General features: G+C 40.4%; 1 protein-coding gene and 1 long non-coding RNA gene across 4 annotated transcripts; one reads left to right on the top strand and one right to left on the bottom strand.

The window, feature by feature from the left end:
- Positions 1-635: 635 nt before the first annotated feature.
- LOC116054662 lies at positions 636-1493 on the top strand. The gene is made up of 2 exons (XR_004106115.2): positions 636-1120; positions 1172-1493. It is a non-coding gene; the product is annotated as an uncharacterized LOC116054662 (long non-coding RNA).
- marchf7 (membrane-associated ring finger (C3HC4) 7) lies at positions 789-13870 on the bottom strand. 3 transcript variants are annotated; one of them, XM_031306321.2, is made up of 11 exons: positions 13714-13870; positions 11236-11431; positions 9706-9852; positions 9376-9547; positions 7280-7468; positions 6007-7180; positions 5280-5449; positions 5065-5168; positions 3527-3631; positions 1718-1766; positions 789-1347 (listed from the first exon to the last, which is right to left on the bottom strand). In XM_031306321.2, exons 2-11 carry the CDS (start codon positions 11422-11424, stop codon positions 1256-1258), a joined length of 2391 nt encoding a protein of 796 aa, XP_031162181.2. In that variant the 5' UTR covers positions 11425-11431; positions 13714-13870; the 3' UTR covers positions 789-1255. The 3 variants fall into 3 exon arrangements, with proteins under 3 accessions (XP_031162181.2, XP_035855529.1, XP_035855530.1); XM_035999636.1 differs by lacking the exon at positions 13714-13870 and adding an exon at positions 13426-13638; XM_035999637.1 differs by lacking the exons at positions 11236-11431; positions 13714-13870 and having other exon boundaries at positions 9647-9838.
- Between the last annotated feature and the right edge of the window lie 2571 nt (positions 13871-16441).

The following is a 16441-nucleotide window of genomic DNA, read 5'->3' on the forward strand; positions in this document are numbered from 1 at the left end:
TTTGTAGGGCAAGTGGAAGAGAAATTTAGTTGTCCCACTGGACAAGTTAAAACTGAAACTAAATAAAATGCCATGTTACTTCACGTAATGTGCCACTCATTACGTCTATTTTACCGATACGGGACACGTTTGTTTCTACTGTTTCAACTGAATTTTATTAAATGCTGATAGTGTTTGGATGCCTTCAACGGTTTGTTCGAATTCTGCATTAGCAAAACACAAAAAAATATATATATATAAAATGATAAATCTTTACCCGGACAAGTGACTTTTGTGCATGGACAGGTGAAACGTAAATGTACTTGTCCAAAGGAGAAGTGCCTTGAAAAGTTAATGTCGAGCCCTGAGACTGAGCTGCCATTTTTGTTTCACTTCATTTAGTTTGAATTGCTGAACAAATAGGAGAAGTGAATCCCAGGCCTGGAACTGGACTAATTTAGAAGTACTCATATGTCAGAGGCGGCAGCAGTGTTGTTGTCCAGCAATTCAGCTCTAGTTGAGAAAGAATGGAGCAGAGCTTCAACCATCAACTACAGCAAGCCCTGTCAGACAAGTCTGCATTCTGCTAATGGGAAACACTTGTTAACTATATTATATATTGTACCTGCAGCATAAATAGATAACAGTAAATCAATATATAATAAAAGTAGACTTAACAAAAAAAGCAGGTTGCATTTAATCTTTATTTTCAAAATTGAAAGCATGAAACTAGATTTGTACATACATAAAGCATTTCAAACACTGAAACAAAGATGAAGAACATTTGTTGATGTGGTTACGTTCTCTTTTTCTCTTTCTCAGTGGGAAAAGTCAGAGGAACACCAAAAGGAATAACCACCACTTTGTATATTCTCTCCTAAAATCATCCATCTTACCATCACACAAGTACTAATCGACATTTATTGTCCTATACTATTTCAATTCCTGCCTTTTCATTCAAACATTAAAGCACTTGTGGTATTAACAGTTAAAAAGACTTGCATTTTTATTTAATTATAATTGAATAAAGTGCACTCATGAGAAAAAAAAAAATTACAGTTGTGTCAACCAAAATATTTTTACGCACTAGTTCATTTCGAGTTTGCATATCTGCAAAAGCCACCTGCAACAAAGGCGAGACGTGTTCTGTGCACTGCCGCTCAATTTCAGATGAATATGATGATGTCAAAAGCATGTGTGAAAACTGGGTGAGCTACCATATGGCATCGAGTGACTCACGTTTTTTTTATACCCATAATCCACCCCTTTCACATAATTAGTACTCCTCTTCGAGATCGTCGTCCAGGTCAGAAAAGTCAATAGATGGTCTGTTGTCTCGCGTCTCCTCGTCACCTTCCCCATGGGGAACTGCAATCCAGACACATTAAGTCAAATTATGTAGCCACATGATAAATATAAAAATGAACACACAAAAGGGTGAGCAATCTACATTATACTACGGCTTTTTATTGATTTATTTTAACACATTTTATTGATTTTTGCCAATAAAAAGACAATTCTGAACAAGTTGTTTAAATCTTGGTTGCACAAAAGTGTAGTATAAGTGGTATAACATAGTAATAATCAGACCACCCACCCACCTTACTTCCCACCCCACCCTCATCCAACCACTCTACTACAGCTTTAAATATGGCATTTACAGATAAAAGCTTGCTTGCATATCAGGACTGCCTTTCAACAAACATAAGCATAGAAGAGAAGGATCGGGCAAACATACTTTCAAGATTGTCCATGTGTTCATGAAGAATTCTCACCAGGTTGAATAACTGGGTGAGAGAAGGAAGCAGTTTCTCTTTTTTAAGATTTATATTCGACCACAATTCATCATTTAAACATTTTCAAATTGTGTGAATCACTGTCTACAGATCAATGTGTAAGAAGGCTGTGTGCAAACAAGTATATATACTAACTAAACAGGACTAGGTTGAAACCTAGCATATGGCTGGACTATGTACTATATGGTCAATGTGCTAAATTCTGGCCATATTGTTGCAGGGATAGTCAGTGGTAGCGTCTATAATGTGAATCATGGATATTAAATGTTAATCTTCAATTTTCTGTAGCGGTTCCAGGACTATTTGTTCTTAAAGTGACTGAAGTAGCATATCATATATTGATAGTTACGTTATTGTAACTCCAGATTCTATGAGTATAGGAATAGCGCTCTAAGAGCTGTTGCTATTGAGTTTATCCCTCGCGCATGCGCAGTCGTGAAGATTTCTTTTGCGCCCTTGTGCCCTGCACGGTCCTCTTACGTCTGCAGTTACTGTATACTGTATATTACAGCTGTGAGACCAGAGATCTGCTCCCTATTCTTCTTCAGCTTCGAAGAACAGCGGTGTCCGCCTGTGTATGTTTGATACTGCTTTAATATAATTCAACAATAATCAAGCTGTTTTTGTTGTTCTGGATTACTGATCTTAAAGTGCTCATATTATGCTCATTTTCAGGTTCATAATTGTAGTTAGAGGTACCAGAATAGGTTTACGTGGTTTAAATTTTCAGAAAACACCATATATCTGTTGTACTGCACATTGCTGCAGCTCCTCTTTTCACCCTGTGTGTTGAGCTCTCCGTTTTCTGTTCCATCTTTGTTGGGAGTCGCACATGCGCAGTAGCTAGGTCAGCACTGCTAGCTTGTCAGTTGCAGAGTATGAGGGCGTGCCATGCTAGCAGCTAGGCGAGCATTATAACGTGTGTTACAAAGTGACGCGCGTTTGTCAGGAAAGTCAAGGCTGGACTACAATAGAGCTGTTTGGAGCAGTTTGTGAACAGTGTTTTCTGTAGGAGATGGTAAGTCTCTTTCGGGTGGACTTTGGGCTTTTCCACTTTGTAAACCTATAACATGCACAAAAACGAGATAACACAATAAAGGAAAGGGGAAAAAGCCAAAAAGCATAATATGAGCGCTTTAAGTGTTAGTGTAATTGTGTTACTTTGTTAAACACCAACAGACCTAAGTTACACCCCATGAGAATTATGAACGTGCCCACAGCCTCAAGTGTTGGTTCGAGAAGTGGCAGCGTTTATTTTATTATTTACACTGAAACCTACAAGGTACATTAACGACTACCTGACCATTTTACTATCACTACTCTTTAATATCTCTTCTGCTCCGATCGCTAACACCTGTCTGCCCTGACAACCGTGCATCGAGGAAGCGCATCAGCTGATTGATTGCGGAGGCAAAGACGTTACCAGCGGAAACACTGCCGCGCCTATTCCTTTTGAAAGAGCCACGGCCAATGGGAAAACGCGACCGACTAATGGTGTGACGTCATTACTCCCTTCGACCAATGGCGTAACTATCGTTCAGGGACAGACCTTGACGTTTATAGGGCTGGCTCCCGCTTTGCTGCGGTTCAGCCAAAAATACCAGGAACCACTGTACCCTGTAATACAGTCTATTGACAGCAATAGCATACACATGGCACTTTCAGACAATGTTGAAAAAGACTGATGTAATTCGAAAAACTGTAGAGCTGAATTAGTACTGTAGCTCTAGTAAATGTGAGTGTGTTCTCACCCCAGCTGCATCGACTGCTCCAAGGACATCGGAGAACCTCTGCTCACAGAAATGCAGCAGCACCACCAGATAGAGACCGCTGCTGATAAACTCATCATATTCTGACTGGGAAGCAAGAAAAAAAAAAAAACACCTTTCAGTAAACTGCACAGGTTTCATCCAGAACATGTACAGTACAGTACAATACACCAGGGGTGTCAAACTCATTTTACTTCATGGGCCACATACCCCTAATTTGATCTCAAGTGGGCCAGACCAGTAAACTACTCCAGAAAAATCAGAAACTTGATCTGCCACGGAGTTTCTTGTCAGCTTGATGTTGGAAAACGCAAGTCGCTTCTGCTACGACAGCTAGGGTTGGGCATCGAGAACTGATTCCTACTTGGAATCGGTTCGAAAAATTACGATTCCAGTGGAATCGTTTCTTTATTGGCATTGTTTGGAGGATTTGGTTTCAAATCTGATCATGGGTTCCAAATTTAACATGCGCAAGTTTTGGTTTCCGTACCTGCCAGGCGCTTGTGTTGCAGCCATGGAGCACAGTAAGCGGCGCTCTAGTGTGGCTTTATTTTATGTTGGAAAATCCCAGTAAAACTGCAACCCACCATTGGATCAAAATAAAACTTTCCTCTTATTTGTGAAATAAGCATGTGGCCCGTTTCAACTCCACCCCTCAAAGAATGGAGAATTGACAAGAACCGGAATCGAAAGGAAGAATCGCAACTGGAATCAGAATTGTTAAAATCTAAACGATGGCCACCCTAACGACAGCGTTCTAAGGCCATTGTAGGAGAAAACGATTATGTTACGGACCTGGGAGAGAGGGGTATTATTTTGAGAAAAAAAAACTCAGAATTTCTAAGATTACATTCGCAAATTTACGGAAAAAATAACCGATATTCTATGAGATTGAGAAGTGGTAAATTTGGAATTAATTACTTCTCTGCAATTTTCACCGGAGGGCCAGTTCTGGCCCACGGGCCTTATGTTTGACACCCCTGCAGTAGAAGGTTGACAAAATAAAAGGATAACCCAACATGTGTGGAGCCACCAAGAGCTTCCACAACAGTTTCAAAGCCGCATGGCATAGATTCTAAAAGTCTCTGGAACGCCATAGCATACGACTCACATCGTACTCCAACCATTCAATGAGCACTAGTGCCCTGCATGGAACCATCTGCATTTGCTTTGTTTTTCCACTCATTCATTTAGGGGGTTTCCCCTTTAAACTGTCAACAATCTGTTTATATGTAAACTGGTACTTTGACATGATGTTAGTCTAGCTAACTTAAACACGTCATACAACATCGGCCCAGGATACCATGCTTCATTATTATTATCAGATATCAGACTGGGGTTTGGGGATGTTTCCAATTTGTTATAGACACACACAAAAATAAAAAAAAGACTAAGATAAATGAATGTTTTAGTTTCATTTAGCAGTTTTTTTTGTTGCTTTTAATTCATTAGGAATGTATCAGGCGCTGTACATTTTGAAATTCAATTCTCTAACTAAGGGAAGTTAAATGGTGACTCACTTGCACATGTGTCCTGTATAACTCCTGGATGTCAAAGTTGTCTATGTTCAAACGCAGCTTCTCCTTGCAGAGCTCACATGTTGCGATGGCCTCAAGGTTTGTGCCTAGAAGAAAAACACACATTGACTCGGTTGACAAGACGAGGTTTTGGTGAAAGCTGTAGCCAAGTAATAGGTTTATATAATATATATATATATATATATATATATATTTACCTGAGCCAATTTTGGAACGGAGCCACCTCTTGATGCAGTCCTGGTGGACGTATTGCAGACTGCCTGTACAGCGGCAAGGCTGAATCAGGGGGTTGGTGGCAGATTCCTCCCCCATCTGGCAGATTCGGCACAGATCGCCTTCTTCCTCGTCAGAATCCTCCAGCAGCAGTCTATAGCAGTAAAGGAGGATATTTAGTTCTACGGTTGATACAGTAACTATTTTTTACATCTCGTTTCATATATAAAAAACCTTTACTTATAAAAGTAGTACTTTCAGTTAGTACTGTACTAACTGAATTACTTAAAATGTAAGACTATAAAAACACTTTTGAGGGCATATGGGACAGTAGTTTTCTGTCTTAGAGAAGGAAACACATTAAGTTCAGTATTGATGTACCATCAGCCCAAGAAGTAATTAGCCTAGCTGAAGAATGTTACCGATTATCTGACAAACTGAAGAGATTTGCAGTCAGTAAGAATGGCACGAGAGCCACTTTTGGTCTACCTTACTTAATAAAGTCGCCTGAGGCTACAATTCAAAAGAAAACAAAAAAGTCATATGTATTGTGAGACCAATTCCCCCTGCAACTTTAATGTAAGACAATATTTTAAAAATTGTAAATTACACAGTTAAGAATGAAGCATTCTATTGTAGGCTTGGAGTTCGCTACGATGTGATGTACATTTGTATTATAAAAGGGTACAGCCTGAGATCAAAATCCATTACCTCTCCTTAATCTTGCGCAGCTTCTCTTGATCCACGCTGGAAACGGGTTTCTCCTTCTGGCCATCCAGCTGGCTCTCAACACCACCCAATGGGCCCATAGAAAGTGAAATGTTTTCAAATACTCTGACTCTGCGACGCGGCGAAAATTCAACCGAGGCATCTTCGAGTTCAGGTAACGTTTCATCCTCGAGTCTCCAGGGACGACCTGTGCCAAAGGGCTCTAAACCAACCGCTCCTTCATCTTCTTCTTCTTCTTCTTCCTCCTCCTCTTCCTCCTCCTCCTCTTCTTCATCTTCCTGCGTTGCTTTATGCTCAATGTCATCCCACCTTCTCAGTAAATGCTGTGGACGGCTGTAGCCTTCTTCTAAGCCTGCAGATGACTGCGCATTCTCGTCCCGAGCATGTCTTCTGAGGCGAGAGAGCAGGGGAGGGCAGCGGCCACGGAGGGAGGAGGAAAGCCAGGAGTAGCTGCTGCCTCCTCCGCTGCTGCTGGTATTGCTACTGCCAACGCCAGGCTCTCTCGACAACGCCGTTCTGGACTGAGCCAGGCCACTACGACAACCATCGTTGTTTTCCTGGATAGGGGCGAGGTCGGCTCTACGATTCCGGAGGCTACCTGGCGTTGCCTCTGATCCTCTAGTGTCAGGCTCCACACTAGACATCCTGGCTCCCTCGTCACTGTCCACAGACTCTCCACCAGTTGATGGACTGTCGTCATCGAGGGAGCGAACACTGGAGGATCCACTAGAAGAGTCTTGGCTGGAGCGCCGCGAAAAGAGACGGGACAAAAGGCGGCGGGTGGAGCTGCGGCCCTCCGTCTCTCCACCTTCAGGGGCTGGCCTCGAAGGGAGCGTGACCTCTGGTCTGGGCAGGGGAGTGGTGTACCTGGAGGTGTGCGAGGAGTAAGAGGAGGAGATACCTAAAGAGGAGTGAGGGTTTCTTGTTTGTTCCTGAGATGAGTGGAGGGTGGATGAGCCGTTCAAGAAACGGGATGGGGTTCTGTCGCTGAAGTCACGCACTGGAGGAGAAGAGCGGTGGGAGGTGGAAGATGAGAGGTGGCGATTTAGGGAGCTTTCTCTAGCAGTGGAGGAGGAGGAGGAAAAGGAGGGAGAGTAGGCACTCTCTTTGGGCCGAGCGCCCTGTGCATATGTGGACGTCACCCTGTCTGTCGGATCTGAAATGAGGGAAGAGAAGAGCAGTTTGTGTGAAATTGGCTTACAGTATATGTAACAGTACATTTGCATAGGTTGTGTACATCACAAAATACGCCTACACAATGAGGAAGCCAATCCAGGAGTACTTCTCCTTCTGTCTCCCAAACCTGAGAGACTGGGCTGGTTCTTTGTCTCTAGCTCTCTCCTGGACAACAGCGGCTTTGAGGAGGACGATGACGGCGACCGTGAAAGTAAACGGCATGAGCTCCACGATGAATCATAAGTGTCACTTTGTTTTTGACCTGTACCTGTTAAGAAAAAGAATTGACAAGCTGTTTAGAGGCTTGCTGTGTTCATTTTCCAAATCAGTTGAACATTGTTGGAATTATCAGAATTATCACATTTACACCTAGTAATTGCCAGGTGTAACTGTTTTGTCGCTAACTGGACCAACTGACAACGCTTACCTTAAGCCTGCTAATATAGAAGCTGTTTAGAGTGAACGAGTAAAAGAAAGGTAACGGGATGGTCTTGACACTTGATTAAAATGCTGTTCAATAACAGTGTAACTTACTATGTAAGTTTTTTAAATTCTATTTCACAAAATCAACACAGTATATAACTCAAATTAAAAAACGTTATTTGAATATTAGACGGAATGACTAAATGACTGAGGTTAGCATTTGGTTACATTTTTCTCAAGCAACAGCTTCACCCAAAGTTAAGACATGTATTGAGGTGGTGTCACTACCTCAAAAGATGCTTGTTCTTTCTGCATCAGATTGACTGTCGCTGCAACTTAAAGGTGCACTATGAGTTCCTGCATGGTTTTAGCGCAATTTCATTTTTGTCTCAAATCGTAGGCATCTCTCTTTGATCCGCTAGCTGCCTGTTCCCTGAATACACTGTGAAAAAGCCCGGTCTTGGGAGACAACACAGGGGTCGTAAACATCAAACAAACACTAGGGGCACAGGCTGTGCACCAAAATACAACAAACACTCCAGCCAATCACCGACAAGATGGTTGGGGGAGGGGGTGGGGGTTAGTGACAGTCAGTTAGTCATGACAGTTACGGAAACATAGTGCGCATATATATATATATATATATATATTATAATTAATTTTCCCTAAAACAATCATATTTTGCTTTAGTGTGTCATGGTGACTTGTTACTAATGCGAGCCAATATTAATTAACCACCCATGTTACCACAGATTTGTTGTTAGCACAGCTTTGTTGACAAGAGCACTGTTTGTTAATTCTTATTCAAATCATCTCTACTTTGAGCACCACTGTTTCAATACTGTTACCACCTGGACTGAAGCCAGATCAGACTACCCGACAGACTACTGAATACCCGGTATTTTCTGTGAATTTACTGTGAATAATCATAGGCTCATTATGTAATTTGAGTTTCGGGCATTTCAACTCATCTGTTTTAGCTTCTACTGCTAAGGAGCCAACAACACGTTGGTAAAAAGCTCATCATATTTTGGAGACGCCTCAGCTGTCCACTGAAGGTGAGTCAACTAAAATGAGGAAATACAACCATTTTTTCCATTGGTACAGAGCGCCTGACGTGTGCATCTTTCTTGGGCCTCGCGTTGTGTTTTTCTCGCGGCCTGTTAGAAGCGCAATAGTTAAAATATCATTATCTTTTCAGCGAATGTCAATGTCATACTTGGCCCAGACAAATCACATCAAGCAAGACGTGGGCTTTACATTTTCTGCCGACGGTCGGTCGTCAGGTTGGTGTGTCAGAGCCTTTAGGGTAGTCTCGCATTGCCAGACCCTTCTCCAAAGCGAGCTGAAGGAGGGTCTGGCTACTCCACATAGCATTCGGGGATGGGAGTAAAACGTGCTCTGGTTTAATGGCATTTTTTTAAACCATTCAGAATCGTGATGGGCGGTGTTAAACTTCGCACAGAGCCGCTGCAAAATAGTCTTGCGAGAGAAAACTCAGATTGGACAGATAGTCTAGCTAGCTGTCTCAATTTACCCTGCAGAGATCTGAGGAGCAGTCAACCATAGTCTTCATAAATCCACCGAATTTAAAATTCCAACACAAAGAAAGCAGAAGGAAACGGAAAATACATGCATCCGGCAGAATTTCCTGCCGCACCGGAGCAATCCCGGAAGTGGAACGCGAAGGATATGGACTAGCCTTAGGGTAACAGTTTTTCTTATGACCTCCACAGGTCTGGTATTATGTACCTCTGCCACTGCTAAGCCCAGTACTGGAATAAGTGGATCCTGTAACTGAGGTGCTGGTCGTTCTTGGGTACAGTCCTCTGTTGCTGTATGACAGTTTGGCCCTTTTAGAATCGCCATCATCACTGGCATTCAACAGACCAGAGTGCATCCCCAACCTCCCTTCAGAATCAGTCTGGGAAAATTAAGGCAGACATTAAAAACTGAATATATTTCAATGACATCATTCAGCAATATTCCTCTAAACTAATAGGTTTAAAGTTTTAGAAAATACCTTTGACCAAGACTGTATTTTGCATGCTATAGACAAATGAGACAGTACAGCTTCAGTACCAGTTTGCTCCTGCTGCTGAGGGAGGATTCAGCCCACGGGCGATCATAAGATCTGCTGGACGATGTCAGAGAAGAGGGCAACTTCCAGCTGGGGGAGCGGCTGTCAGAGCTGCTGTAGTCTCTGGACGAGCTCAGGAGACGAGAGCGCTTCAAAAGGAGAGAAGGTATAACAAGTAGCATTAGTTAGTAATCACACACAGGGCCAAATAAGTAATACAACAATGTGTAAATGTTTCCTGTGTTTTAGTAGTGGCACAATCAATAGTGGCGCAGGCGCCCCGTTTTGTTTGCATCTCGTAAACTTAGAAAACGTTTTAACATATTCAGAAGATTGGCTTTGGAAATGTTCTATGAGGAAGGATATGCATTCAACAAGTTGGTGTGTTTTGGCAAGAAAAACCCAGTGTAAACATACTGTAACTGTAAGAAACCTCCACAGGATACCTTAAATGGCCTGTAACTGTAGAACACTAACTAAACATGTATGCACACAAGTTGCTTTCTTGTTAAGAAATACCCCTTACCCACTTGCCAAAAACCCACTTATACCCACTAACATTTGGTTGTAGTGGGAAAAGTTACAATGTGCATTCACTCCCAGGACAAATGTATTTATCGACTCCAGCTCCAAATCAGTAACAGACAGCTGGGTGAACACGCTAATTTTCGGCCCTTTTCTGGTGCAATGCTGTGACGCAGGTCGACTTTGTCACAAATTCTGTCTGTCTCCCCCCAAGCAGCGCTCAAACATTAAATTAGTCGGCATATATAAACTTCATTAGTCGGCCTCCATGCTGCGTTCTACTGTTTACTAACCCCACGTTGTAAGAGTAGCATGTCTCTTTTGGAGAATAGCAGAGCCAGTATGTAGTGTGTGTGTGTGTGTACAATATAGATTTGTCTTTCAATGCATACTATTTTAAGAGAATAACTTAAATTGGTGCTCATCTCATTATGCCCATAAAAAAATAAAGCCATGGTGAGCGGTTTGTTGGGTCACCTAGCTTGGACTCTTCTGGAAAGAACAGGAACTAGACAGGGCCCAGGCCAACAGTAACACTATCTTGACAAGCAGCAGGACTGAAATACGCTCGTGTCCCAAGGAATCTAGGCTGCCCTATAAAAAGACCTCCAAAGTGTCTGCTGGTGAACCAATGGTATATGTAGTCAGCTACTGTACCATGCTCCTAAGGGAACCTGTAAGAAAGGAGCTTACTTGAACACCCTCTCTGGAATGCACTAGAAAGGCAGATGACTAAAGCCCCAAGTGGAATAGAAACACAGATACAGCAGGATGATGTGAACTCAGGCCCAATAAGTGCAGTTGTTGTTATTGTCACTCTTGACTGTTTATCCAACTTAAACCAACACTATTTTAGCTGACGTTGACACCGTACATGACCTTTGCATACCAGGCTGAATTAAATAAAAGCTAGTGTTCTTTTACAATGACAGCTAAACAACACCTACCCAAATAAAAGTGTGTGTGTGTGTGTGTGTGTGTGTGTGTTGTGTGTGTAGTAAGCCTACCTGGTGGTCCAGGTCTGCTTTGTAAGCTGATGATGCCCTCGGGAAGCGGTCATTATTCAGCACCGTCTCCCTACTGTACAACCTACTAGAGCCCAGTGATGAGGAGGAGACTGTTGGACTGGATGTGTACGAAGATCTTGAGCTGCTGGGCAGACAAAAAGGCAGTCTGCGAGACCTGGAGTCCATCATGGATTGCCTGTTGCGATGTGAAGATGAGAAATCCAAAAGATATTATTGTACGATAGTTGAGATGAGCTAGCAGGAAGCAGAAAGAACTTGCTCACAAATGCATCTTTTATTCCCCATCCAATGATGAAACAGGGCATGAAGTTTACATTTTACAGCACAGACTTTTAAAAAGGGCCTGCAACTTCTCAATCTTTCTAGTAATAATGCTTGTGTGAGCGTGTCAGATTTGTTGATGGAGCGCACCTGACTGTATGTCTGCAAACACTCAAATTTGACACCGTTCTGCTTCCTGGACTTGGTATCAGTGCCTATCTTTGGGACTATGAACTCGGTCACATGAACATGACACTTCCATGGAGCAAGCAGTAGCACTCTGAGCTGTGTATCTAAACAAGCAAGGTGCTCTAAAACAGTTATGAGACACTGGGATCATTTATTATTAAGCTGCATTACTAAATCCAACGATTAGAGCACGGTCAAGTAAATTGTAATATTCTCATTATTTTTATTTGAGTAACCTTAAGTGCTATTGCTGTATTAGCTAAAAGTCAAACATAAAGGTGGTGCAGTATGAGTTACGCCCTGGTAGTGATATGGCTCTATTAGCTACAGCAGCTGTGGTCAAAGATAGCTTAGCAAGCCTGCAGCCTGTCAGACTGAAATGATCAGCAGTAAAAAAAAAAAAAAAACATTTTAACCTCAACACAGCAATTAAACCTTTTAACCACCAAAAACAGAATACAAGATATTTAGGGAAACGTAAATGTTTTATCATTAAACAATGAACAAAACTTAGTAGTCTAGGAAGAAATAACCTACAACAATTTGCATATACATAAAAACTTGTATTGGTGTGGTTAACTACCAGTTACAGATATAGTTCCATTTGCTGCTGCCATTAATTTATGTAACAAGCTGCAGGTGTGTCCTGTCTCCTGGGAAACAAACACCCTGCAATGAATCCTACCTTCACAAAGCTTTTAACGTTCAGTTTACATTGCAACTGTTTCAGAGAGGTGTCGGTTCGACTTTAAGGGTCAAAATGATGAAGGCCGTGGTTTGTGGTGCTGTTGAATTGCGTTGCCTTACACAGAAACGTGTTTCTAACATTTTGTCCAATCCATTTAGGTTAATGAGGGCAACACAATTCAACAGCACCACAAACCACAGCCTTAGTCACAATGACCATAGCGTTGAAACAACATATAGCTAACATTAAAGGATTTATTACAGAATTGGTTGTTTTTCCTCTTATCCCTTGCTGCTGCAACAGTGTGAATTTCTCCATTTTGGGATTAATAAAGGATTTTGAATCTTAAATCCTAATAATTGCAGTAGTTTTAACTAGGTTTAATTAAGTTAGACAAAATAATACCAGCTGAGCAAATGGCTATGCATCAATATCCCTATCAATTAGTAACCATACCTTTAAAAAAAAAAAAAAAAAAAAAAAATAGTATCAGCAGACAGCTTAGTCATTGATTGAAATTGAGTAAAAACATGTTAACGTCTTGTGTTTTCAGTGTGAGCCAACATTACCCTGCCTGACTTGTCTTCAACTAGTCAGCGTTAAGTTAGCTGACGTTAAATTAGCCGACTATCGAAAGTTGAATGACGCTTAAATGGTAACATTAGCACTAGCTAATCTAACCCTAGCGTTATATACAGTCTATGGTTATTTCTGCTAACGCTTCCTGCTCGAAACGTTCACGTCACTGTTTAGATATTTTAATTGTTATAGATATTTGGTGGTTGTAGCTAGCTAGCTAGATATTTGAATGTTATATATTTGATTGCTATACATATTTGATTGTTATAGATATTTGTTATAGATATTTGATTGTTATACATATTTGATTGTTATACATATAGCTAGCTATATATCCGATTGCCTTGCACATTTCATATGCGACAAGTAACGTTACCGTTGAACGTTCGGTTAGCTACAAAATAACGTACGTTAGCTAGCTAATAAAGAAAAAGAAGCAGTTTAACACTTGCCTCCCTTGTCGCTGTTCAGATGTGCTAACAGAGTGGTTCAGCTGTTGTTTTTCGGAAGAGCTGTTTGCTACAGCGGCTGAAAACTCACTTAGCTATTAGCTAGCTAGCTGGTTAGCTTGTCATTTGTACGCTGGCGTTGAGAAGCCTTGATATTTTGTGAAATCAGTGGCGCTAAATTTAACGTTGAACGATGTTTGTTTGAGACAACCAGTTTCAGTACTAGGTGTCATTTTACATACACTATATTTCTAACACAATACACTGCTGTCAGCATTTAAACATCCTCACCTTTGAGTTCAATCTTCCTTGCTTAAGCTAGCACAACAGAAGCGATGGCGTCTGTGTTGACTGCTGTTGACGCAATGACCCGAAGGGAGTGATGTTATGGAAAGCCAACCAGTTCAAATATGCGGGATTGCATACTTGTTAACGCGTAGACAACACGAACAACATGTGCCGAGGCTTCGGAGCTTGTCGACTGTCGAGTATCCAGATGTTTTCAGCGAAGCAGTATTGTAGACTTGTATTGTTTGTAGACAAGGCGTCATTGATGGCGTCTAACACAGTGATAAATTATTGCCCTGAATAAAGCGAATAAAGTCTCCCCTCTACATCATTTTCCTAGCTAGTTACACAAGCACATCCACTGCCCTCTGCCCTGTTAAACCACTGCCACTCCAGTTTTAGCACACTAGTATTGCCACTCATGCCATTATTATAAAACTTTTATTTACCAAAGGACTGATTACACACATTTGATGCATTACTCACTGAAGCATAGGCCTACTTATCAGAAAATAGACACTATATGAATAGGTCATAAATGGATTACATCAAAATTGATTTCTTTTTTTTCATTGATGACAATCATTCTTCCCAACATTTATTGGCACAAAATACATTAGGCCTATATCACAGATGGTTGAGATTATCTGTAATATATCTGCCTGTTTTACAGTCTTTGACCAACAGGTGGTTTTGTGTAAAATGAACAATTTTGCAAACCAATTTACTGGAACTTCAATGCTTCATGAAGCTTCAGGAGGGAGTTGTTTAGATTAGAAGATTGTTTCAGGTGGTTTATTATCCTTATGCACAGTTTTTTTTTAAGGACAGTTTTAACTAGGCCCACTAAATTAATGCAACCAGAGTAGAATAGACAGATTTATGGCAATGATAAAATCAAATTTTATACCTCACACCGATTTTGAAGCCTCAAATATAGTCAAATAGCGTCCTCATGTGGCTTAAATAAATCAATTGGGATCAATTGATTTATTCCACCACCAACTCCAATGCTGACACACTGCATATGTTTTTTGCACAAATACAAGCCCATACATGGCTCTACAATACAACATTTGGGCTCTGGAATAACCTGACTACACCTAACGTGATTTTATTTTATCAGTGGGAGTCTGCTTCTTTCTCAAAATATGTCACATACAGGATGCTTCAAATTTCCTTTGTCACTTCTGTAATCATAGCATGGTTTTCAGTACTCAACACAGGCAGGCTGCTGCTTTATGAAGATCTCTGTGTACAATCCTAAAAAAGTGTTACTTAATGGCTTAACATGAGTTGAAGTCCCTGGAGCAAATATTTGTTACTGAATTTTAAACTATTAAAACAAAACAAGTGAAACAACGAGAGAGTAGTGTCCGTGTACAAAGATTGGGTGATCTACAAAAATGTGGAATGAGGTATGCGAAAAGACAATGAGCCAGCATTATTACTGTAACAGTATGAGATGTGCCAGTGTATTGTGGAAAGTATTACATGTGCCATGGATTTTTAGTTATCACCACTGCTAGTTTGTGTCAGTGAGTTTGGGATATTGGCAAACACTGCATCTGAAGCAGCTCAAAACAGACAGTGAATCCAGCTGGAAATAAAATAAACAATTTGGGGTTTAAAGTCTGGAATATAACTTGTGAATAAAGCAGATATACAGTAAACTATACAACACTGTGTAGCAGGTGAGATGCCATACTTTCTCAGACTATTGTCTGACAGAAAACTATTTGAGGATGCAGTTCCCCTCCTGAAATGTTGATTAAGTCATTTAATTTGATAAATGTAGCAGTTCAGCCTGTGTTCTGTTTGAGTTTCATTTTTCATTTTTATCATATATTACAGGCAGTGGTGGGAAGTAACTAAGTATATTTACTCAAGTACTGCGCTTAAGTTTATGTTATTTACATTTGATGCTAATTAATACTCCTACTTGACAACATTTCAAAGGGAATTGTTGCACTTTTTACTTGATTTGGAAACTAGTTACAGTTACTTTGCTAATTTAGATATGAATACAAAAAAGATTTAACAAAATATATGATTGAATGAAATATGTAGCCATGTTACAGAACAAACTACCCAACAGTGTATCAAATCAAAAAACAACTCAATTAACAACATTAACATGCTGTTTAAATATCTGCAACAGTAATAAAACTCCAACATAATGATATTATAACATTCTGTAAGGGGTCACTCTGCAGTTATGAATAATAAGCACTTTTACTTTTGATATTTAAATAGGCTGCATATTGTTGATAACACTTCTACATTTACTAAAGTTAAGTCATAATTGCAGAACTTTCACTTTTAATAAATTACATTTGACAGTGATACAGCAATGAGTTGTTTTTTATTATCATTGTTTGACATCTGATTATTATGATTATGGCAAACTAGCTTGATAAACCTCACACTTCCTAATGTGATGAGCAGCAAAGACATGGATGTGGAAAAATGAACTTAGTACACGACTGTCAATTTAGTACAATGACAATAGAGAAGATGTTGCAATTAATGTGATGAAGGAATATATTAGCCATCGCGAAATGGGAAGAGAGACAAATGGCCAAATGTTTATATTTTTATCTGCCATGATTTATTCACGCATTAAAATGGTGATCAATGAATCTGTTAAAACATCTAAATTGTAGCAGTTTTAAATTGAATGTATTGGCATGAAAGTTAATGTAATTCAAGTTTCAAGTATCTGTCTTTT

Source organism: Sander lucioperca, chromosome 3 (assembly GCF_008315115.2).
Source record: "Sander lucioperca isolate FBNREF2018 chromosome 3, SLUC_FBN_1.2, whole genome shotgun sequence".
Taxonomy (NCBI): Eukaryota; Metazoa; Chordata; class Actinopteri; order Perciformes; family Percidae; genus Sander; species Sander lucioperca.